This window comes from Dreissena polymorpha, chromosome 16 (assembly GCF_020536995.1).
Source record: "Dreissena polymorpha isolate Duluth1 chromosome 16, UMN_Dpol_1.0, whole genome shotgun sequence".
In the NCBI taxonomy this organism is placed as follows: domain Eukaryota; kingdom Metazoa; phylum Mollusca; class Bivalvia; order Myida; family Dreissenidae; genus Dreissena; species Dreissena polymorpha.
Window position 1 is genome coordinate 42081671 of NC_068370.1, and position 25624 is coordinate 42107294.

Sequence of the window (25624 nt, forward strand, 5' to 3'; positions counted from 1 at the left end):
GATGCTATGATTTGATTTATTTATATTGAGTAATACGTTAACAATATAGATATTAATGGACAAATAGATCTTAATTGTGTCAAAAACTATTATAAATCGAACCATTTTTAGTACATTAAATATTTAGTTATTATTTACGATATCTTAGTGTTCTTTCTTTTCTTAACGTAGAGTTACTACCTAATGTCACTTGTTTCTTTTTTTAAAAACGTTAGGAAATTTCATTGCAATATGGCACTCTTGTAAAGAGTTTAAAAAGCTCAATTATAATCACATATAATCACATATATATTTTTTGGTATTTTTAATGCATAGTCCGTGGTTTGGATAGTCCGTGGTGTTGGTTATTCCGTGGTTTTGGGTTTATGGTTTAAACTCAATAAAATGTTCAGCATTTGCCAGACCCAACGTCCCACGTCCTAGCGAAGCGGTCAACATCGTTGATAGGCTTGCCAAATGACGTCATCATGTCGTTGTTGGGCTCGTTGTCATAGCTACCGAGGAGGCCATTGGTCTTGCCGAAATAGAAGCCGTTCATGACGATCGTGTAGTAGTCCATGTCCTTGATGTAGTCGACCTTGATGTGGCCTGCAACGTCAATGGTCACGCGACCCTCAAGGGAGGTAATTGTGATGTTCTTAAAGATGGCGGGAGTTGTGACTGGTTTGTTATCGACCTTTACCTGTAAAGGAAGGTCTAAATCATATAAGCGATAATGTATTAAAATTGCAATTCAGTCTTTATTAATTGTTTAGTACATTGCATAGTTCATGCCAAATACAGGAACGCGTGTCAGCAAAAAAAGGAGAGTGTTAGGAGCGTGAGAAATCGTGACAAATGTCAAGCAATAATAAATGACAATGTAATTATTAGTCAACTATACTTTTATTTGTATTCGTAATTTGTTTCGTTTTTTATTATATTAAAATGAGCATGAAACAGTACAAAAGCAAATAACAATGTCTACCGAAGTCACACTACTGGGTGTGTGGTTCGCAGCCTCAAGTCTTACAATACACACCTGTCCGCTGGAGAAGAGCTCAATGGAGCGTCCGTCAGCCAGGATGGCCAGAGTTTTGGTTCCCTCCTTGTTGTGAAGAACGACTGTGAAGTTGCCGTCAGCGTAATCCTTAGCCAGCATGAACGAGCAGCTTCTAGTCAGGTCGTACTCGAAACCGTCAAAGGTGGTGATCCTGTTGCCCACAATCTTTGCCATGGCTGCAATACAAGATTCATTATGGGAACCATTGCCATATCCACTCATAGTACAATAATTTACCAGTAAAAAGAATCAGGTATCGAAGTTAACATACCCTGTGTTACTACTTACACAAAAACATTCACTTAAATACATTGTGCACGAAAAATTCGTAACCAAAACACGACATTGGCGAACATTACATTAACTTTAAGTTTAAACTAATGCATACCTTCATATGGTGGCAGCCATTTGTTTGGTATGGAAATGGTAGGCATTGTTGGAATGTACTTCTGGATCTTGGACGTATCGAAGACGTACGTTGGCACTTCATCAAGGGACTTCAGTGCAAACGGCAGGCGCACCTCGGCCTGGATTTCACCGTGTTCTGGGTCGTACACGGTAACAATCGTTGTATTCCTGAGGTTGACCAAAATGGCCTTAATGTCCGAGAGTTCCCTGTCTACTTCCTCCTTGATCCAGTCGAAGATGGCACTGGCAACCGCCTCAGAATTTTCACGAACCTCCCAGTATTTGTAGGCATTTCGGCTCTGCAATGTTGAAAGGGACTTTGAGGGTTGATTCATCATATTTATGTAAAACGTGGTAAGGTATATACATAGTATGTTTAAAGGTTTGTAGATAGCACTGCCGACAAAATAGCAACGGTATATGTGAAATATTATTATTGCCATCAATAATGATATAATACACTCTTTAGTTGTATCTAATTAAACTTATATGGTACATTACAAACCGCGAACACTCACCTGTTGATATACCATGTTTGAGCTGAGACGGTCATGGATACTGTAGATGGCGGAGTTGAATAGGTTGGTAAATTCGATTTTTGGTGTCAGGTCGATCTTGGACATGTAGTCGACGTACGTATTGTATCTGTCGTACACAGACTTTACGTGAGGCGCCGTCAGGTTGTAAAGTCGCGCTGTTAAACAGCAATAGTTGTACATGTATAAACGTACTAACATAAGCGAAACATTCTCTTCTTATTGCATATTTGTAACATTTTAGCATGTCGACAGAAATGATCTGGATGCTTTCCGGATAAAATAAATCTTTGAAATAAAAGTACCTGTGTGACTGTTGTACAGATCAGCCATAGGTTTCACACTGTACGCACTGGTTGTTTGCAGCCGCAAAATGGCGCTCTAAAAGTTATATAAATAAACAGTGTAGGGATGCTGAATATAATCAATTACGTGCTTTTTATTTGGTATATCAACTTTAAAAACTGAATTATATCTAATTTATTTGCATTTGAAACAGTTTTTTTTTATCGCAATACATACGTTTATTGTAGTTACCTGAATTTGTTTCTTTGACATCTCTACAGATTCAGACAATTTCTTTTCAAGCTCAGCGGAGAGTTCAATCATGTATTCATCTGTGACCTGCGAGGCGTCTCTGATTTTCCTCCTATCATCAAGAGAAATCCGAAAGTATATTTTAATTCCTTGAGCAATCGGAGCAAAGTTATTGGTGTTTGTGGTGAGCATATGATTAAAATATAAGGTTATTTAAATGTTCTTACATGGTCTTTTTTGTTGACTCGACGATGGCATCTACAATATCTCGTGTGCGATATTCGTTGCGTTCGTACATGACAGCAGCGGCTGCAGCTATGGGCTCGATCTCCTCGTTGATGGAGCGTCCGAATCGTTCAGCTTTTTCGCGTATCTCAGTGCGCATGCCCTCCCCCGCAACATCAGCAAAGTTTCGGAGCTGGCGAATGTAAGCATCGGTCTTCCTTGCAGAAAATGTCTATAAAAAGAGCACAATGATACACCAATGGAAAAACAAGATCACTTGCGAATTTAAAGACTTTATGTATGTTGCAAATGGCGTAACTCATTCTTTCTAAGAGCAATGTATATATGAATAATATTCTTCATTATTATTTTCAGATTGTTCATAAGACAAGGACATGCATCCCATACAAACGGAATAAAGTTTACTATCTGACCTTTAAATCAACAAGGACCTCGGGTCTCCATTGGATACGGCTGTGAAGCAGGTGAGAGGTATTGAGGCGCAGTGCAACGAGACCGTCGGTGATCTTCTGTCGGTTGACCACGTGGTACACTTCAGCGGCAACAGCGGAGCTGTTTACGTACTTGGCGCTCACGTGTAACTCGCTGGTAGGGTTCTCTGTGGATTTCGAAATGTATATATTCGATACGAGTTTCATATATTCGATACAAGTTTCATATATTCCGTTCGAGTTAATACATTCAAAGCAATTGGGTACTAAACCGTACACTTTTTGCAATATTGGCTTGATAAACATTCAGAATAAAACTGTTATTTACCAAGATCGTAATTCATCTGGAAGTCGACGCTGCGTTTCTCCAAATCAAAGGACACGACGGTATTCAGTGGGCGTTTGTTGTCATACTGGTTCGTCAGTGACAAGCGATATGGCGAAGACGTTTGTGCGTTTCCGTTAATGCCGATTTTTTTCATTGGTGTATCGATCTGCCAATTGTAAGAAAGATTGTATAGATGTATGTTTAAGAATTCAATCTTCTAAACGCATATAACTCGTAAATAATTCATATTTCGTTTGATGGATCGTTCCGTTTAAAGAAATCGGTGTATTTTGTCGAAAGTATACCTACTTAGGCCTGTTAGCGTTTATATCAGTATGATATATTATGTGGCCATGGTATACACCCCATTCATATTTTTGAATCAAGACACTTTATTGAGTATTAATTACGTAAAATTGAAATGCCTAATTCAAGTTGAATAAAAAGCGTTATTAAGTCCTTGGTATACAAATCGGGTTTCGACTTTGCCTGCACAGGGTTTGGCTATGTTTGTGAACAACGAGCGGCTGTTATAAAGATATATTTTTGTTAATTGGTTTTCAAAGATTGGATGACATTTTTTGTACAATCATGTTTGAGTCATGCATAAATTCATCGAGAATAATAACAAACAGTGGTGTTACAATGAACTTTGAATTAAAATTATATCTGTACGTTTAAAAATTACGCCAGTGTAGATCTTCACATGTATGTTTCCAAACATTTTCACAAAAACTTATGATTAACAAGTGTCGATATTTCACTATAAATATGGAATATATATTTTCTTCTTAAATGAGTTTTGTGTTGTGCTTATTTATCCGAGCTTCCATGATAATCGCGTATGTTAAGATGCATTCCCTTTTAAACAGTGCCATAAACCCCAAACGGTAAATACATGTACTTTAATAATGAGCTGAGGTTATGCAAATATAAATAAGAATATTGCGATACATTTATGCATTTGATAGAAGTTTATTGCAATCTTGTTTATAACTACTTTTGTAGCTGTTCCGAATGTTTATCATTTAAACAAAATAAATTGTGGGTATTTAGAAGAACTACTTTATTAAGTTCGTTTATTTGCATTGGCAGGAGGTCATATAGCAACAAACATTGAATTTAAACTTGAGACAAACAGTGAGCAAATACTAAACTGTTTTAAATTGTAAAACCACTTACGATCAGATTAACTTCTCGCTTCACGTTGTCCACGGAGCCACTAAATGTGAACTGTTTTGTTTCTTGTCTTGCAGTCAAGTATTTCAGATCAAAGGCGCCAGTAATTTTGTCGTCGGACTTTCCAAAATGAGAGATTACGTCTACGTTAACGCTCGTATAGGGATGACTGATTCCAAATGATAGACTGTAGTTTTTGGATTTAGCAGAAGAAATGTCCTCAATCTTTGATGTGATTATAAACCGTTTTCTGCTGTCCTGTGAGTAGGTAAGCTCCGTCTTGCCGTCAAACCATATCCGTCCTCTGTTCAAGATCATTTCAGAACCAATTTGAAGGTCCTTAAATATGAAATATAACATTTATAAAATAAACATAATGTTGATATTATTTACGTATTATTGAAATATTTATATCCCAAACCTTAATCTAAGCGCTAGAAAAATACAAAATTTTAGAAGATCGTACACAACGTAGTCAACTCGAATTATTCAATCCGTTGCACAAATACAGTTAATTACAAAATAACTTACTTTGCTGAGGCTAGGGAGCATCAGTGATACATCAGCCTTCAGAAAGTCGGACAATTGCCTGATTTGGGACCTGAAAGCGATCTTTTTGGTGTCATCCTTGTCAGCATCCCACATAAAGGAACCCTCCGTGACGCCTTTGTTGCTTGATCCTGTCAACATCAGGCTTCTAGATGGAAGACGGACCTTGGCGTAATTGCTCGTAACGTCGTATCCGTAGGTCATGCCATTGATTGTCAGATAAGACGTTCTTATGCTTCCATCAAGGTTGATTGTATTGTTGGCACATCGGTATTCGGCACTTACTTTGTTTGTGGCAGGATCAAATGTCCCTGTTAGTTTCCGATTGTCTGACTTTGATATGATATCTTGAGCAAACTCAATAGTTCCTTGGTACTTTCCTTTTGTTGATCCACGAAGTGCTGTTGTGAATTTGACTGGTGCACGCATTAAGACAGAGACTGATTTCAAGTCGTATTCGTCAATCGAGAAGTCAACATCGGTAATGGTATTTCCATTATACTGAATTCCGATTGTGTTCGAAAACACACGCCCCCTTTTGTCAATCTTGGAGTTGAAGTTACCTTGTTTAAGGATAGTGAATGGAGTTCGGACCGTTCCTGTGAAAATTGTAGCAAATCCGTTTTCTGTGGAACGTCCTTCAACGACAATATTTTTACTTGGTGTCCATGAAAGCTCTGCTCGTCCATTATTTTTTCCTCTTCCGGAACCTGTTTTCACTGTAAGCCGCAGATTTTCGAAGTTGGAAATCTTACTTGTAAATGAAGCAGAGGCGTCCATGTTATACCATGTTGCGTATTTTAAACTGGCCTGTGCAGTAGCGGTTGGTAGATATGAAGACGTAATGCTTGTTGTTGTTTGGAAATCTAATAGTCCACCATTCTGCGAAAGTTTAAGTTCAGTTGTTTCGTATCCAACGAATGGCGTTTTAATCACAATGCTGACCGTGCGAGGTGCGGAATTAATGTTGTATGCAGAGGTTACAGAAATGGTCTTTCCATTCATATAGGCGATATTCGCCTGTGTGGACATTTCGCCATTGCCAAGAACTAACTTTACATCTCCACCAAGTGTTTCGAATCCATTGAATGGAGTTGTGATTTTTAAAGATGCCGATATAGGCGTGCTCGATGTTTCCAATGTTGCAGTTAAATCCTTACCAAACATAGATACTTGAGCATTGCTTTCATAACCATTCGTTACCGATGTATGTCTCATTGAGGCCCGCGTTGATTCAAATCCAGGGAACGGTGTGGTCAGATCAAAAGAACCACTTAGCCGTCTCAAATCATAGTTGGCATAGTCGACAATTCCTTCAATTTTCTTTCCTTGCCCGTACTGAATCTGTGACTTGGTGGAAAATCTACTGCGAGTTCCACTGTGTTCAAAATTTACAGAAACATCTCCTATAAATTCTTGCGGAGTTGTAACAGTGATCGCAGCAATTATTGCATCATCAATGTTCAATTCCCCTTCAGCCGAGAAATAACTTCCGAACACTCGCGCATTCGCTGAGGTTTTAAATGAAGGCAGATTAGATTCCCATTTTGCCTCAAATGACATGTCCTCAGAAAACGGACTTTGTAATTTTGCTTTTGTTTCTAAGTTCCTGGCGGTTTTTATATTTTCAAATGATACCACAATCTGTTTGTCAGTCATATACTTCAATTTGCCGTTGAAAACCATATTTTCAAGAGTACCTTTAAGTGCAAATGATCCTTCAATAGCTTCATATCCTGGAATTGGTGATGTTGCAATCACTTTAGCAGATATATCGTTCATGTATTTGATATCAGTTGCAACTGAGTACATTTGTCCAAAAATGTCAACAACCAGTTTGTTTTCATTGTTAGGAAATGAGCCAATAGATGTAAATTGAGCACTTGATTTTCCTTGTGGCAATTGCAAATTTATGCTAGAATCAATTCCGCGCTCCATATTAAGGTTACCTTGTACACTTGCCGTAGTTCGACCCATGGTAGCCTCCAGAAAGCCGTTAAACAATTTAGCGTTTTTGCGTAGGTTTGCCTTGCCCAGAATTTGTTCGTATCCTTGGAATGGAGTCTTTATTGACACAGAGCCACCAAGATCAGTGCCAAGGTAATACGACATGTCTCCTGACAAAGTTTGACCAGACAGAGTTCCTTCAATATGAGCCGCATTTCCATTTCGAATTGGGGTAACAGCGAACATACCGGATATCGGGTTCATATTAGGGCTTGAAAATGCAAATGATCCAGATGGCATAATTTTATCAAAAGCAACATTTATGCTTGTCGGCTGACCGTTGAATCTGAATTCAGCATTGGAACCAAATTTTGCAAAGTTGCCAGTATGTGTTATTGTAACTTGTAAAATTGGGAAAGCAACAGACTGCGCTGACAGTTTAACAGACATTCCATTGGTTGTAGAAAGCTCAGAGCTTGCGGTAAAAATGTTTCTTCTTTCTGTTTTAATTTGTGCAAACGTGTTTGTGTTGGGGAAAACACCGGCATGAGTGGTTTTTACGGTTACCGTTTTATATCCTTCAACCGGTGTTTTCAAAGTGGCGAAAGAGTCCAGGCCGTTTCGTAGATCAACAGATGCGTCAATTGAATATACGTTCGAGTCGACTGCATATTCTATGGCTACCTGGAATTTATCGGATGTTCCTTCAAATTCAACCCCAGTGGAAATTGTTGGAAATAAAGGTCCACTCGCAGATAGTTTCCCTTCCAATTTAGATCCAAAGTTAAAACTCATGTCCGCTTGTGTTTTTTTGCCAGAAACAGTAACCTCGGCATGGTTTTCAAAATTAAGCAGTCCTCCTTTGTGTGTAATAACTCCTGACACACTTTCAAATCCTTTAAAAGGCGACCTGATTGAAATCGAACCTTGCAACGGTGTTTGAGTGTATTTAACATCGGCTCCAATTATTTCCTTTTCACCCTTTTTAAACAAAATGTTGGTTTGAATTTCAGGGAACCGGGCAGTATTTTTTAATATTATTTCGATAGGACTGAAAGCAACGGATCTTAGTGAAAAACTTAATGACTGTGTGGTTTCAAAGTCCAACTGAAGTGATGCAGTATGGTCGGCCCCGTCGATTGTAATTGAAGCTTGAGAAATAAATTTCGAAGACGATCCGTCAAAGGAAAATACGAGGGATGCGTCAGTAATTGGTGTCTTAAGTGTTAATGATGAAAGGAGAGGCAGCATCTGGAATTGAGCATCAGCATTAATGATTTCATCGTCATCGATTCTCAAAATTCCTTTGCATTTGAACGTAGCGAGTGTACCTTCGTGTTGAATTAAAACATTTATGTCTTTGAAAGGGTTTTCCAATGAAAGAGATACTTCCAGAGGTTGAATCTTATAGGAAAATGTACCGTCTATTATTGTGTCACTTGCGGACCTTAGAACAACGTTTCCATTGTAAAGTGAAGGTAATTCAAAACTTGCAGTTATCGGATTGGATTCACGCATAATAACCAGAGGGGCATCGATGGTAATGCTTCCTTTCATCGATGTTTCCAAGTCCATATTCACAGTGATTTTGTTCGCGTTATCGCCCTTCGAAAATGCGGCTGAAGAACGGAAGTTCGTGATTTTCCCGCTATATTCAACTGATAATTCCAGTGGCTCAACTAATGGAGACCTAATTTCAATTTTACAATAAAAGTCGGGCCTTAATCGAAGCTCCAGTCCAAGGTTATTTTCTATCGCCTTATACAGAAGTGTAACTTGCGATTTCAAATTATTATTTGTAATGTCCAAATTGACACTTAATGACATCGGTGGTACAAAGGGTGAATTTATCGAGCCATACGCGGAAATCTTGTCATTTGTATTAGTATAAATAGTTATTTCATGGGTTGATTTGCTGAAAAGAATTTCAACCTTGCCTCCGAAGTCACCAGCCTTAGTATATTTGACTGAACTTGTTTCAAATCCCGAAACAGGTAACTGAACAGACAACTGTGCATTCGAAGGTAGTTTTAATTCCGTAGTTATGTGTATCAAGTTCAATTGGCCGTAAGTTAATGATGCCCTCGCATTGTTATTCGTCAATTTCTGACCCCGTATGTTGTATGATCCAACAATATCTTTCGTAAAGGGTGACATTATAGACAATCTCCCTTGGGATGGATTGGCCTCCAAATCACCAATGAATGCACTTTCTTCTAAACGTAATTCAGCATGCGTCTTGAAGTCTGTTAGGACTCCTTCAAGTGTGATTTTAGATACGAATGTTTGGAAGCCTTTGATTGCCGAGGTCATTTTGACATCAATGTCAATCGATGTTTGATGTTTAATTTTTGAATCAATCGTGTAAAGCGCTTGTTGACCATACATTACAACACCTGATGTTTGACTGTTTTCAAATGGCCCAGAGTGTGCAAACGTCAAATTCACGGCCTTTGTCCACGGTGAAGTTAATGCGAACGAAGTGGAAATTGCTGGAAGTAATTTGACATTCAGGGTCGATCTGACTTCCCTACCTGCATACGCTAGACGAGAATTTGTTGTAAATCCAGAGCGCTCACTTTGGTGGGTTAATGTTGTTTGTACGTCCTTAGTCCAAGGTGAATTAAGTCTGAACGAACAGTCAATACCAGGAACGGAATTGAAACGTATAGAAGACGTTGCTTCCTGGCCTGCATATACAATCTGTGCATTAGTGCTAAACGCAGATTGATTCCCTTGGTAACTAAACGTTGCCTTTATGTCTTTTGTCCACGGCGAGGTAAGTGTGAACGAAGTGTCTATGCTTGGAACGGATTTGAAATATAAAGTCGACCTAATTTCCTGGTCTGCATACGCTACACGAGCATTAGTTGTAAATCCGGAACGCTCACCTTGTTGGGTAAACGTTGCTTGTACATCTTTTGTCCACGGTGAAGTAAGTGTGAACGAAGTGTCAATGCTTGGAACGGACTTGAAATTTAAAGTCGACCTGATGTCCTGGTCTGCATATGCTAGACGCGCTTTTGTTGTAAACCTGGAGCGCTCACCCTGATGGTTAAATGTTACTTCTACGTCCTTAGTCCATGGTGAAGTAAGTCTGAATGAAGTATCGATACCAGTAACAGAATTGAAACGTAAAGAAGACGTTGCCTCCTTTCCTGCGTAAGTAATCTCGACATTTGTTGTAAACGCGGGGCGATCGCCTTGGTGGTTAAATCTGGCTTTTATATTTTCTATGAATGGAGACATTATATTCAGGTCACCGGCATATGTATCATAGATGTTGAGATCGAGCTCGATGCGGAGTTGACTAATCTTCCCGTAAACGATTTCATAACTTGAGTCAAATTTTCTCAAAGATCCTTGTACTGTAAGGCTTGTCTCAAAATTCTCTGTCCATGGAGTTGTTGTTTTAATGTTTGCTGAAATTTCTGGCAACAGAATAACTTCTACATCAGCTCCAGTAGATTTACCCATAAAAACGAGAGATCCACTGGTTCTGAAACCATTCGCATCTCTGCCATGGAGGAGCGAGATAGATGTTAGTTCAAATCCGTTAAACGGCGTTTTTACAGTTAAATCACCTCTCAATGATTGCTTTGAAACCATTTCCGACTGAATTGAATATTTGACTTGACCATCATATGAGACGAAGACATTTGAATTGCAAGCACCATCAACATTTGAATGTGAAATTCTTATTTCGGCATCTTTCGTTGCAGGGGATTTTATATTGACTGTTCCTGAAATACCTTTCATGGAATCAAAGGTACCCATAAGAGAAGATGGTCCAGAGGGCGTTTCTATTTTGGCTTCGCAATTGAATTTCGAAATGGTACCTGTATGTCTAAACGATGCAACGTAATTGTCTATGTCCTTAAAGGTAGATTTAAGGGACGCACTTCCGGTTACAATTTCACCATTATTGAAAGAAACTTCTCCGTCAAGAGTCTTGCGATTTTGCTTCGCCTGTAGAATTGTGACAAAACTTTGGAGAGATCCTGAGTGACGGAAGGTTAAAGCAAGGTCTTTCGAATCTACCCATGGTGTTGAGACAACAACTGTGGCTATTGTGTCGTTTTTAGTATCCAATGTAATACCGAACTTTACTTCTTGTCTGTTAACTGAAGCTTCGCCCGACGTTTTAAAGTTTCTGATATCACCAGAGTGTGAAAAGGTTGCTTTAAGGTTCTTATATTCCTTAAATGGAGTTGTAATAGCAGCGTCATACTTTAAACCAGTAATAGCATTGAAGTTGATACTTGCAGTAATTGCTTCTTTACCCATGGACATTGCAGCAGATGATTTATAATTAAGTGGCTTCACTTCAAAATGAGTAAATGAGCCTTTGATTGGCCTTGTGTACGGACTTCTTATCGTTAAATCAATCTTAGATCTTTGAGATATATCTGCATTCAGATCAATTTGGGATGTATCCTTGTTTAGTTGGAATTCACCGTGTAATTTGAATGATTTCAAAGACCCTTCGTGTGAAATTTCAATTCTGCCCTGCTTGTATCCATCAAAAGGTGTTTGTGCGGTAGCTTCAATTATAAACGACGGATTAGTGCTTAATTTCAATGTCGCAGCGAGAACATCAAGGTTATTTTGTAATTCAATCCGAGAGGTAAATATTCCGGACGCCGATCCCTGGCTCAGTTTCCCCTTAATATCACCGAATCTCTTAAGTGGAGTTTTGATTGATACTGAGATATCGGTTTTAGATTCAATGTTAAAACTGACATCTGAAGAGAAAACTCCAGTTCTTGGAACTGAAACTTCAATGATATTGTTGAAGTTTGTTGGTTTTCCATTGAATTTTGTTGACATTTTGTACGACGACGACGGTGTTTCTGCTGCTAGAGAAGCGGTTATTGTTGGTTCGAATGCAAAAGTAACCGTTCCAATGTAGTTTTCATTGTCAATTTGCAGTTTCGCATTTGATGCAAAGTCCTTTATCGTGCCCTTGTGTTTTATACTTGCACGGAGTGTTGACGTGTAGGTTAGCTCAAGATTGCATTGGAAGTCAGCACGGTCTCCAACATGGCTGATTGTTGCGGAAATGTCGTTCGAAAAAGGCGTTGAAATAATCACTGTGCCGCTTACTTGTCCAACACGTGTAAAGCGTGTTTCAACTGACATTGTCTTTCCTCTCGGGTACTCAATCTTTGCACTTGAGCCGAATCGCGAATAGTCCCCAACGTGTTTTAATTCGGTGCTAATAAATGCGAAATTCTCAAAAGGAGTTATGATTTGTAAAGCGAAACTCATGTCGTTTGGATTAAGAATATCGTACACAGAGGTCAGTTGAACATTTTGTCCGGGCAAGTATTCGATGGAAAGTGATGATCTTCTACCAGTATCTTCCATGCTGCTCGAGAAGGTCATCTTGACGGACGGCACCTGCCTTAGGGGTGTATTGATCATGATGTTTGCTGAAAGTCCGTTTGTGCTATCGAGTGTTGCGACCCCCGACCATTGACCCACGATGGGCGTTGCGTCGAAACTTGCAGATGCATAGAGTTTGTTGTCCTGATTTCTGTATACGGCTTGAGCTGAAATCATCGGTGTAAATGGTGAGCTCAATTTCACGTTCACTTCAGTATTGCTGATGACAGATGAGATACGGATTGTTTGCCCATCACTGTATGTACCAGTAATGTCGAATGTATTTCCGTTTTGTATCAGTGTTCGGACTCCTTTAAGAGAAATTGGAGACGTATTTGGCACGTTCAGAGTAAGGGAAACCTCATTGTCTTTCAAAGACCCATCCAGTGAAATCTTCTGTGTAGGTGTCAGCACTATTTCAGCTTTTCCTGTCTTTGTTTTACCGGAATAGTCTGCGTTAAGATTCATAACTATATCGCTATCATAACGAGGATTTAATGCTTTAAACAGTAAAGTAATACGATCATTACTTCTCAAATATTTGCCTTCAACGTTCAAAACTGCCATGTTGTTTGACAGCGCTTTCAATGAAGAATCAACATTTCCAGGTGCATGCACATGATTTATTTGGACAATTAAGTTATCGAGCTTCTTGAAAGATGCATTAATTTCAAGACTTCCTCTGATGGTTCCAGCAGACAAAGCCAAGTTTTGAACTCCATTTGTCTTAATAGAAATAAATTTGCCATTAACTGATACTCGGGCAGATGACTGTATCTCGTTGGGAGTCATCATGTGGTTCCAGACGGCACTAAAATCGTTAGATGGCAGTGTTACATTAATTGATCCAGTTGTTGAAATCTTCGGAGTTATCGTATATGTCATAGAACTCTTAACGCCGTAAAGTTTGTTGTTGAGATCGGCCATTGCGTTTGTGTTCATACGTGTACCATCTCTTTGGTGTTGCAAGGTCAATGACACCTTATTAAGGTCACGAAGTGACGTCTTAAGGTTAATTTGTCCGTTCATGTCTATTCCTTTCTCACTTCGAATATTGTTGAAAATCAAGTCGGCATTCATAAATTGCTTGTTGTAGCTATAATTGATAACTGTCTTAATACCTTTGTTCGTACTATGTAGAAGTGACCCTTCGAAAGATTTAACTCCCATGGATGGTGCTTTTCCGACGAAGCTAGCATTGATTGTGGTCAGACCGAATGGTTTTTTAAGCGTAAATGTAATTGACATTGCTTCATTCTTTTTGCGTTCAAGATCTACCTGCGACGTCCAGGTGTCTCTGGTATTGGTATATTTAGTATCCAAATTAATGTATTCAAATCCTTTTATCGGACTTGTAAATTTGAAAGAGCCTGACACTTTATCGTCCTTCTTAGACAGCACCGTGTCGAGTGAAACTTTGTATGTGTTGTCCAGTGTTGCCTCAACATGCGAAATGTACCTGTTGCTTGCAAAGGTTTGATTCACGTTAAGATCAACTGTTCGGGATGGTAACTGGATGTTCACAGATCCGTCATAATCATTTAAACCCTGCACTTGACCACTAGATTTAATAGAAAGCCGTTGTGAATCATCCACATCAGCATTCCAGCGCAGATCCGAGCGACTGCTGTACCGTCCGTTCTTTACAGATACTTCATAATTTCCTACAATATGTCGGTCGGGGTACCCAACGTCCAGTGAACCTTGAACGGACTTTCCTGGATCGACTTGAGACGAAAGCATCGCTGAATACTTTTCTTTGCCTTGCTCTGCTGTCCCTCCAAGAATGTACTGTTCTGGTCCTAATTTGTATTCCGCGCCGAGTTTTACGGGACTGGCCATACTCAACATACTGAGTTCAACTTCTGAGGTAATCTTGAATGTGCTGTCTGAAGGTCGGATCCAATTCGCGTCGATTCTATTCACAGATTTTCCGACTTTCATGTTCGTCGAAGAGGCAAACTGGCTAGGACTGGTTTCATTAGTCATATGTAAGAAATTAATCTTCTTACCTAGCACGTTCAGATCCCAACTGCCGAAGATGTTCAAATTTGCAGAAGAAGCATCCTTGATTTTTAGTGTAGAATCTATGGATTCTTTGTTGTATTTCAATAATAGAGCGGAGTCCAGCGACTTTGGCTCATGTGCATGGTCCAGTTTTGCTACCATCCGAATACCCTTCAAATAAAATTTTTTATGAAGTAATGACGTCTTGTAAAATAAACAAATGGTCATAAAAATGCAGAAAATGAAAAGTACACTTGAATTTATTAAATTTTAAACTGCAGTAGCAAGCCAAATTTGAATAAAATTGACCAATTGCGTACACATCGATATTTTAACACAAACTGTTAACTTTCTTACAGTTCCTATCTCCAGTTTGCCGTTTAGAGACAATGAGGCCTCCGTCCAGCTTTTAATTTTTCGGTCAAGCTGAGCTTCAAGATTGATTTGTTTGTTGGCATCTTTTATGTTGCCATAAGATACAGTTGTATCAAATGCTGACGTACGCTTGTTGTGATTAATGTTGCTCAGGAGTTTGAAACTGTAGTCTTGATATTTCTTAGATTCCATACTCCTGAAATTTATCGAATACCCCATTTAATAACAACAAAAGGAAAACAAAAATATAAAATATACAAAAATACAATATTAACCCACACAGGCTCCTTCAAAAGACGTCATATAAACGGGAAATTATGTTTGTTTTTTATTACATTTAAAAATCGAATTTCAAAACCTGTGTTTAAAGCCACACACCTTGAAACGAAGTTTATGGCACAGTAAAGTTTAGTGTAAATCAGAAATATATTTTATCTATGCCAATTAGAATATATCTGGTTGTTACAAGGTAGAAATCCGTCTTTTGTTGCGCTTAACAACTTCAAAATAATCACGTTTGTCGAAATGGACGTATACGTCAAGAAATCCTACTTTCGGTTTTAAAAGTGGTACTGATTGAAAAATTATAAATTACTTGCTAACTATGCTAAAGATTTCATTATTTATATAACAATTCAAATATATCAAGTGGTTACAAGATAGAAATCTAGAAATTATTTGCTCTTTTAAACTTATAAAATAATCGCGTTTGTCGAAATGGACGTATACATGTAGAAATCCTACTTTCGGTTTTTAAATTAAAAAAAAATTACTTGCTAACTAGGCTGTAGATTTAATGACCATTTTGCACACTGTCAAATTGCATCTACATGTTTTGATTAACATGTATTTCATTTCAAGGTGTGTGGCTTTAACAATGCAATATTGTTTCTAATGATATTGGAGGGAAACGCAATCGAGAGACAACTTACATCGCCAGTCTAGCCTTTGTTAATGTGTTTGTGCTCCAGTTTATCATTTTTGAAGTCAATTTAATATTGTCTCGCGCAATTCCTTTGATGACGTATGTTAGATCTGCGTCGGCGGCGATTGTCTTCCAGTTGCGATTGTCCACTTTACTCTTTATCTTCAAAGACGCTGGCTCTGATTCGAATTCGAGGGTAAGGACGTTCAGTGCTCTACCGCGTTTGAAGGACTTGGTTTCGAATTTGGCTGTAACATCAATACGTACTTTTAAAAATAAGATATAACTTGCATCGTATTTCCTATACTAATTGAACACATCAACACAAATACTATTATATTGACTTGAATTATATACTTTAACAACTTACCTTAACAGTCTTAATGTTCAAGTTTCACCGATGTTTATATATAGACATTATTAACGTAACATTACTACTCAAAATCAACGAACATTTCGTACAATATTTCGTTAAATAAAGCTAAACAATTAAAAATCATTGTTCCTTATGACCATTGTCGAAATTTCAACACCAGATGTGGTCTGGTAAAGAAGATGTTTGTGGATACAAAATGCTCGTTTTTATTATGGTTTTAACATGGTATTATTTTAGTGTCCGTGTGTCGTATCAATAGATATATTCGCAGGAAATTAACATGGAATTTATTGCGGTCACAAATAAATAAAAACGAGCATTTTGTATCAACACAAATCTATGTAATCATACCACATCTAGCGTTGAAATGGTGGTGATTGCTATAAGGAACATTGATTGTTTAGGTGTTAACTTTATTTTAAGAAATACTTTACGAAATTTTCGTTGATTTTGAGCGTAATAGAGACTTTAAATTTATTAAAAATACTCTTACATTTCAACGCCACTGGCTTGATAAATACTTTGTCCAACACCAAGTTCAGTTGAGTCATCTTGCCAAAGACATTGTCGTATTGGCCTCCGAATGCTATCAGTTCGTTGGTTGGAGAACGGATGCTAAGTTGGGGTTTTAAGATAACTTTCTTTTTGGAAATTGTCTTCTGGAGTGAGGACGCTAGAGAGTAAGTTCTCTTCGGTCCAGTTGTGAGCGACGCCTGAGCAACACTCATGTCCTGCTTGTTTGAAAATGCAGCTGTAAAATATAAACAGACACTGTACTCATTATAAGATAAATATTCGTTTGAATAATTGCAATTCAGTAAGCGTATATTATTTTATGAATTAAGCAACGAACAAGAGAAACTGAATGTAAAATCAATATGAGTGTGTACAAACATACATTTTATGAAGATTGGTGAGGTTGTAAGCCCAGTAACTGAAAGGCTCGTATTCAAGAGTTTCCAAGGAGCATATTCCACTGAACCTTTAACGCTGACTGAAGTGAGCTTGGCTACATTAATAGACACAGCAGGCGTGTACAAAATGCCGTTGGCAGTTGATTCGGATTTCAAGCTTCCGCTGATGTCGAAAAGAAGGCTTTCATCCCAGTTCATCTTTCCGCTGATAGTCTTTTCTGACCGGCTATTGATCACAGAACCTAAAATAACATATAACAGTATAATACCATTTATTATCTCTCAAATGGTTTATCTATTGTTCGACATAACACACACATGTAGCTCAAGAAACTTCAGCAAACATTATATTTGATAAATAAATTTTAAAATAAATAGTTAAAAAATCACCATTCTAAAAACGGTAATCATATGATAAATTTACTGAATATCACACAAATGCAAACCTTTGAAGAAGCCCTTCTTCCACGGAGACTGCAGACTGGCATCCACGGTTCCTTTCTGCTTGTTCAGGCTTAAATCTACACCGATGCTTCGGTCAATTTTGGAATTGGGAGTTGAAAACTCAAATCGAAGAGTGTTCTCGGAATCGGTCTAAAATTGTTTACTACATGTATAATCAACTCTTCTTAACCGGATTGTTTTAAATACGAATACGATATGCACATTCTTAAACGTTAAAGAAATATTACGTTTTCGATTTTTAGCCTTAAAATTAATTTAATATTGAATCAGTAATGAAGTATATATACCACAATCATTTAATACAGAAAATAAAATTGAAGTAATTTATTTACATGAAGGTTTTTAGCCTCGAGTTTGTAGCCAGTCATTTTCAAATCTCTCTTGAAAAGAGTGACAGCTGCAGTGACTGGTCCTGTGAAGGGGAAATATGGGGCAGCGTCGGTTAAAGAAGCATTGGGGTACTCTAGTTCACTGCAGATCTCCAAGCCAGTTATCTGAGCCAACTTTGACCCGGAACATGAAATCAAACGTTGACGATTGTCTGTAACCATCTTTTGGGCGCGTTCTGCATCGTGGTGAATCGTGTAAAATTCAGAACTGTTAAAATAAACGTTTTAAATATTTTACAAAGGTTGTGTTATGTGAACATCAATTACCTATTGAGTAATACATTATTTCGAAATATTAAAAGGGACATCCATCTGTAAATCCAAATTATTTGCACTATACATATTGACTAGCAATATATCTTATGATGTGTGTATAACAATTTACACAATGAACGAGTTTATTTAATAGTGCGAAATTTGCAAATATAAACTGATAATAAACAAAATAAAAAGTAAAATGCAATCTATATTTACTATTTACAACATTCGACTTCTCATATTGACGCCTCTTTTTAAAAGCTATTGATATTAATCAGTGCAGCATGTGCAAAGTATGTGAGTTCGCAGTTTGCATGCTGTTGCTTATAAATAAGTATGTTTTCACAACATTTAAATGATATCATTTTACTTTCTGTTTCACTAACATGACACAGCATAAGGTTTATAATGGAAGGATAATGTACCAAATTAAGCACTCACTTGATACTGATTATGTCCATTTTGTCCTCAGGCATGTCGAACTGTGCGCGCAGAATTGACCCTTCCGACAGTGAAATCGACCCTTGGATTGACGTGCGTGTGTGCAGTGTGGATAACATCTTAACACCAACGCGTGTTGAAAGAGCTTCAACTCCCATAACTGTCGAAATTGCAATAGCAGCGCTGAAAAATTAAAAAGACACGTCTTATCTTTAAAAATGTTCTTATTGTACTACAGGCTGTCGTGTATATATTATTTTCAGTAAGAGTATGCAATAGTGAATTTATTTACCTTGGTTTTATCAGTCCATGGATATCGAGAGACCTTGGAGAAGAAGCCAACTTCATAATGTCGACTTTGCCGGATGCCTTTAAATCAACAGTTGCTGTTCCATTCACGGTCAGGCTAAGTGGGAAGCCGGAACTGGTTGGGATAACGATGGTGCTGTCCATAAGTATTGTGCTGTGGCTGTACTCGTAATCGTTTTCATTTGCAAGCTTCATCAGTACATCCAGGAAATTTATGTTGTTCTGGCTCATAAGTGAATCAAGACCATTGAAGTTTATGTAGCGCAGCTCGTTGCCGAATACGCGAAGGTACAGCGATCCACGAAGATCATCCATGGAAACGCCCAACTACATTTGAAATAAAATATAATGTATTATACACGGAAATTAAATTAATTCGGATGAAAATTCTTTATACTCGATACTGACAAGAAAAGATAAACACTTCAGAAATGTTGCTTGCCGAAAAACGTACCCGTTTGTCGATGCGATCAATTTTCATTTTATCAGCCTTGATGGTGTCGACGGCTGTTTCGGTGGAAGCTGCCTTGACGTTGGTCTCACTGAAATAACCGTTTGGTCCGAAGTATGATTCGAGGAAGTATTCGAGCCCTTCAATTCGTCCACCAATCTCGAACAGGTTGACAGCGTTTCCGAAAAGATCAACGGTGAGGTTGAACATACCAGAACGTGGGATGAATGATTTTGAAGACCAAATAATGTCACTTTCAACAGTTGCGCCGGTGTTGATTTTCTCAAGGAAGATGGAACCTTCGTAGTTTCTTGAGTACTTCCTCTTTTCCATATCGAACTCTGCTTTAAGAGTTTCGTCTTCAAGGATTGATCGAATTGTTTGCTTGTGAGGATCAGATGTTTCCATTAAGTTAGATAGATGCGACCATATGTAGGATCCGACCTGATTGACCGGTTCCTTGACAAGAATCTTCTTGATCTGCTTAATAGAGTCATCAGATGCGCATTCCATGATGGTCTTGTATGCGGCAATTCTGATTTCGGAGTCCTCTTCGGTGTTCATCAGCACCTCAAACAGTGCGCGTTTCTAAAATATGCCAAAATTTGAACGTGTAGTTTGTTTACTTAGTTAAATAACAGTTTATACAAAACTCAATCAACAGGCTGTAAACTTTAGAAAGTTTTAATAAGTGTTTAAACTAGCAATTGTGTTAAACTCACGTCAGCGGAGCAGGGGATTCGTCGGAAAGCCTCAACAGCGGAAATACGAATCTCGATTGGGTTCTCAGGGCGACGGAAACACTTTTCTAGAGTTGCTATGGCGCTGGTTCCAAATCCTGTGTTTCCGATTGCGCGAATGGCCAACAAACTCTTAATAAAGATATTCATGAATTAATGCCAAAAGTAATGAAAACCATAGTACTTGAGTGTTAGCCTAGTAAAAGACAGTTGTAACTTAATTAACGTATTTTTAATTATGTATACAGGCTTAATTCATTAAGCTTAAAGAACAACAAAAGAAAGTGACTTACGGTCCTCATGTCGCCTTCAATTTTGCAGGACGTTGCGATTTTGTTTTCCAGAAGTGAGATGATCTTCTTCACCTCGATAAAGTTTTCGCAGTTCTGGTTAGTTCTGCACACGGAGTGAACAAGGGCGCTGACGGAGAGCATTGCCCTCTCTTGAAGGGTGTCCATTTTCAGAAGGTCCTTTTACAATGATCGGGATTATTTGCAAGCTATTATTTTAGTTGCTCGTTTTGAATAGTACGCATTTTGAATTATCATACTTTTATGACATACATTTTCAAATATGTCTATTAAAGATAAAAAATGAAAAATTAACTGAATACAACACGGATATAAATAACCCTCTGAAATTTCGATCCTTGTCATAGGCGTGTGATTATTAACAACTTAAACTGAGTTGTAACACAACAATAAACATCTTGTTGATTAATTATGCCTCGTGGTTTACAGTTTAAATAATAAATGCTAACCTTAACGATGTTCAGCATTTCCAGATTTGGGTTCTGAATGAAAGCCAGAGTGGTCATCCACATATCAGCCTCGACTCCGGTCACCACGGACGTAGTAATGAGCTGCGTCATGAACTGGATACCTTCAGAAGTACCGGTCATTGGAACAGCGTCCAGGAAAAACTTTCTGAATTCACAATACACAATTGTATAATTACTAAAATTATTTTACGCGCGAAAACTCTGAGTGATTTAAAATCTTGTTGGATACAAGTGTTGAATAAATTATTTATATACGAATCAGAAGAATACACGTTGTTAATAAACTTACAGGACACGTGCGTTGTTTTCTGGGCAGACGCTCTGATTCTTGATTCTCTTGTAAAGCGCCCCCATATCTGTTGCAGTCAGTGACCGCATGGTGAGCACGACGGAAGTAAAGAGCTTCGGCGTCTCCATGGTCACGCCATTGACGGTTTGGGAGCAGATTGTCATCAGCTGGTTCTCCAAGTCTTGAATACCAGAAAAAGAGCTTGTAGATGATTGCTGGAACTGCAAGGTAGCCCGCGTCTGCACCGTTGCAGACTTTGTCCTTGACTTGGATTCCTTCACGAATGTAAGGGTCTGAGTCGTGTGGGTTGTGGCCCCGCTTTCCTGGCGTGAGAAAGGCACGAAAGTGTGTCTCTCGTGGCAAGTGGCAACCTTCAGACGACCGCTGTCCTTGGCAATCTCTTGTTCGCATTCCTGTGAGCTCTTGAGGAGGGGCATTGACTGCACTTTCTGTTTTAGACAATTCGTAATAAGATGATAATCTGCTACTTGCTAATGTATAACAACTAGACTATCAGTAGTTTTAAATAACAGTTGAATAGTTGATTTATTATTATAATATCTGAAACTGTGATAAAAATTACTATAATAACGAATACATCCCCAAATGAATAAAATATTTGATGATAATCGAAAGCAATAGAAATATAGTATCATGTGTAAAACTTCAAGAAGTGGGGCCTTTGCATACCGAGTCGCTTGAATAAGGAACTCCTTGAATGGCGGTGTTGGCGTTCTGGCGTCCGGTGCATCCCAGAAGGTTCTTGGACTTCTTGATGAGTTTGCTAGACCAGCCCTTGTCTTCCGAAGTGTATTGGGTTTCGCAGTTTCCGGCAATATCAGACTACACAAATAATACGGAATGTGAACATCTTGTAATTAAGATATAAATTTAGCCAGTGACTAATTTGAGATTTTTTATTCTGTATCAAATACTTCTAATTTCATTCTTATTTTACATGATTTAGCATATCCTGCCTTAAATGCCTTAAATATGGGAAAAAAATATGTAAATTCAGGATACTTAAGAACATTTTGATGCTGAACGATTTAATACTTTGAATAAGTCACCGCATGCGGCACTATAACATCAAATTGCAAGCATGCACGTGTACCTCTTTGACTGTTTGAGCTGATGTAATGTCGTCCATGTTGTTCTGGATCATTGAGAGGATACCCCGCTTGATGTTCAGCGTCTTGTCAGATTCCATGCTGGCCAGACACAGATCCTCAATTTTGCCATCTTGGAAGGAGACAGTCAATGGATTGGACTCCAGCAGTGCGATATCTGTTGACGTCACAGGCTTCATTGATGACGTAGTTGGGTCGTATTCAGTAAGCTTGACGTCACTGAGCTACAAAACCGAGTACAAAGTGTGTTGAATGGAGTTTGTGTTAACTAACTTTATAAAACAACTTTATTACAAAGGTTTGTCACTGTGATTCATATAAAATCATTAGCCTAATACGCCTATTAAGTAGAGGGAGTAAATAACCATTAAATAACATTTAAACACGAATACAGGTTTTCATACAAAATGGTTAAGGCTGCCGCTCATGACCTCCAATAGTAGGCTTTTGAAATCCTTTCAAACACATTGTACAACATTAATCAATTGGCATGCCAATCGTTAGTAGTTTTTCTGACACATTTCCATTGTATATAGAACAATACAACCTAATTAAACAAGGGAGAACAATGTTTATTAAGAAAACAGTTCAGTCGTTGTGGCAACGTCGTCGTCCTGTGTGACAGGCCTTTACGCAATACACGGATTTGCCTTCGTTATCGATGAAAAAAGTTACAAAATGCTGTATTATTTAATCGATTTTGTTGATTTTTATCGATAAACGAATGTTTAACCTTTCTCTAACTTAGGAGTGTTAATTTTCTTGTTTGAATTCAATGCCCTTAAACGTGTTTGAGTCTTTAATCATTTTATTCCCTTGTTATTTTGCTAACTTGTAACCAAGTCTCTTTAACATGAAAACACTGATCATCATGTCAAGTATGACAACAATACACCACTGTGTTTAACTTAAACATGAATACGTTTCATTTCATTCGAAATTAGCTCAACGCCCTTACCCTCATGACCATTTCGCATTTGGAGACAAAGTCCAGAAATACGCGGGAAACCATGTGGACTCCGGCATGATCCTCAGATGCACCCTTTATGGTCGTCCGTACGTCCGTCTCGTAAGTAAACTCGTAGGTTGTTTCCGGTTTGTAGTTGAATTTGTTTGATACTGTACATTGTGTAGCGCATTTGTCGGATATAACAATATCTTGTATTGGACCTGAAATGTATAACAGAACAGACAATTATTACAGTCAGTTCGTGTATGTGGTGACCGGTCATGTAAATGAAATAAATACAAAAAATCACATACCATTTGTATGACCTAAGTTAAACTGTACATATTGTGTTTTCTTACGTGACAAGGTGACACGGTCTGTCTAAAAAAATATGTTTAAATGTATTCTCGTTTCACGCCAGTTAATCAATTGTTTTTGTTGTGTTAGATTCTTTGCCGTTCCCAACAGTCAGATTGCGGCAACTCACTCCTTTCCTATGTTAACTGGTTTACCAGTACTAAGTGCATACCATTAACGGACAGGTGCCCTACTTGAATCAGAGATAGATAGGAGTATGTGTCCAATCCACAAACAAGTCATGTGGTCTCCGGATAGGGGATGGAACCCGCAATCCTGAGACCTAGGATATCTAGTCAAGTGCTCTACCACTTTAGCTAGCCGGCCTATGAAAATGATCGAGTAACCATATTTACATTATTTATGTTTATGATATTACCAAGGTATTTATTAATAAAAATAAATTTATTGACCAATCCTCTCACAATATGTGTAGCTGTGTCGAGAAACGAATCCTCGAACCTCTGATGTATAGTAAAGCCATAATACAACTGCAATAATCAAGCCATGTCATACTATCAACAAAAAATAAAATAAACGTGTAACAGTGTCAAATAGAAATCTTACCTGCTTGTGATCCCGCCACAAGGGCGAGGAGGAACAGTAATGTTAGCCCCATGTTGGGCTGCTGAATGTATCACACTTGTATTGAAGTGTGACCATTGAGAGAGCCTCTTATATAGCGGGTGGATGAAATCAGCACGGACATAGTCCACGGTTGCACAATCAAAATGTGAACGACATCTCGAGACACTGATCTGATAACCGAGATGTCAATCGTTGTACACCTCAAATCAAAGTTTAATAACTGATATGCGATATTTTGCTATACATAACGCTATTGATGAACATATCATACACCAAATCATGTACATTTTTTATATTACATATACATCGTAGTATTTCGTCGCATATAATTTTTCTTCACTAAATACAAAGTTAATAATTTGTAACAACATTCTAGAAAAAAAGGAATACGTCGACAAAAATGCTATTGGGAAGTTAGCACAAACATATTATATATATAAAATATATCAGTATTATTTCACTATTTATTCAACCCTTAGGTTACATACAAGTCGATGCCTTGCGGTGAAACTATTGTAATGCAATACTGTTTTAAACATTACCATTTTGTTTTTGTAAGAACCAAACTTGAGAAGTACGTATTCGACCTGTGCCCTTTACAAATACACATACAGATGAAATACTAACCCAGAGCGAAATACAACTATCTTAGCAATATTTAAGTCACATACAAATAGTCTATTATAAAATATGGTTAAGAACCTGAATCGCTGACACTTCCGCTTAAATAAATCGGCGTATTTTTTAAGTGACAGAAGCACCTAGTTTTATACGTTCATACTATTGTGGGGTGTGGAATTAAAGACAGATATTGTTTCAAATGGATGCCTGGGTTAAGGTTCATGTCAATCTATGAAATACGACAATGGATAAGCTGTTATTTACATAAAAAACATCCATATCTTATTTGTTGTAATTTTAGCCCATTTTTTATAGATTATTTGATAGCTTTATTGTTATCCATGCGACTATATACGCTCTTTTTTACCAGACAAATACACGAATGAAAGTTAAGGAAAATTCGTTCCAGAACATAAACGAAGTAAGAGTTTTATACAATTGCACACAATTTTGGACAGAGCAGTAGAAAATGCATTCATGGACAAAAGACGTATCCAAACAAATCCGCGCAGATTTGATCTTGCGACTTTTTGCCATAATATTTGATTCTGCAAATAATGCGACTAAATGTGTCGCAATCGGCGTAGACTTTTAGTTTTGTAATGAATTGCATTCAAGTAAACAACATTTGATATATTGTAGAATCAAAAGATAGTTAATTGATTTCA

At 37.9% G+C, this 25624-nt stretch overlaps 1 protein-coding gene across 2 annotated transcripts; it reads right to left on the reverse strand.

The window, feature by feature from the left end:
- Positions 1 to 24459, reverse strand: LOC127861416 (uncharacterized). 2 transcript variants are annotated; one of them, XM_052399884.1, is made up of 29 exons: positions 24315 to 24459; positions 23400 to 23611; positions 22426 to 22665; positions 22002 to 22154; positions 21312 to 21760; positions 21002 to 21167; positions 20535 to 20711; positions 20224 to 20373; positions 19505 to 20089; positions 19034 to 19377; positions 18742 to 18924; positions 17986 to 18250; positions 17635 to 17782; positions 17173 to 17430; positions 16768 to 17025; positions 15906 to 16146; positions 14956 to 15169; positions 10193 to 14769; positions 5239 to 10036; positions 4711 to 5046; positions 3529 to 3694; positions 3183 to 3367; positions 2751 to 2980; positions 2524 to 2635; positions 2292 to 2367; positions 1969 to 2144; positions 1431 to 1749; positions 1022 to 1218; positions 1 to 682 (listed from the first exon to the last, which is right to left on the reverse strand). In XM_052399884.1, exons 1-29 carry the CDS (start codon positions 24364 to 24366, stop codon positions 389 to 391), a joined length of 15561 nt encoding a protein of 5186 aa, XP_052255844.1. In that variant the 5' UTR covers positions 24367 to 24459; the 3' UTR covers positions 1 to 388. The 2 variants fall into 2 exon arrangements, with proteins under 2 accessions (XP_052255844.1, XP_052255842.1); XM_052399882.1 differs by having other exon boundaries at positions 5239 to 14769.
- Positions 24460 to 25624: the final 1165 nt, after the last annotated feature.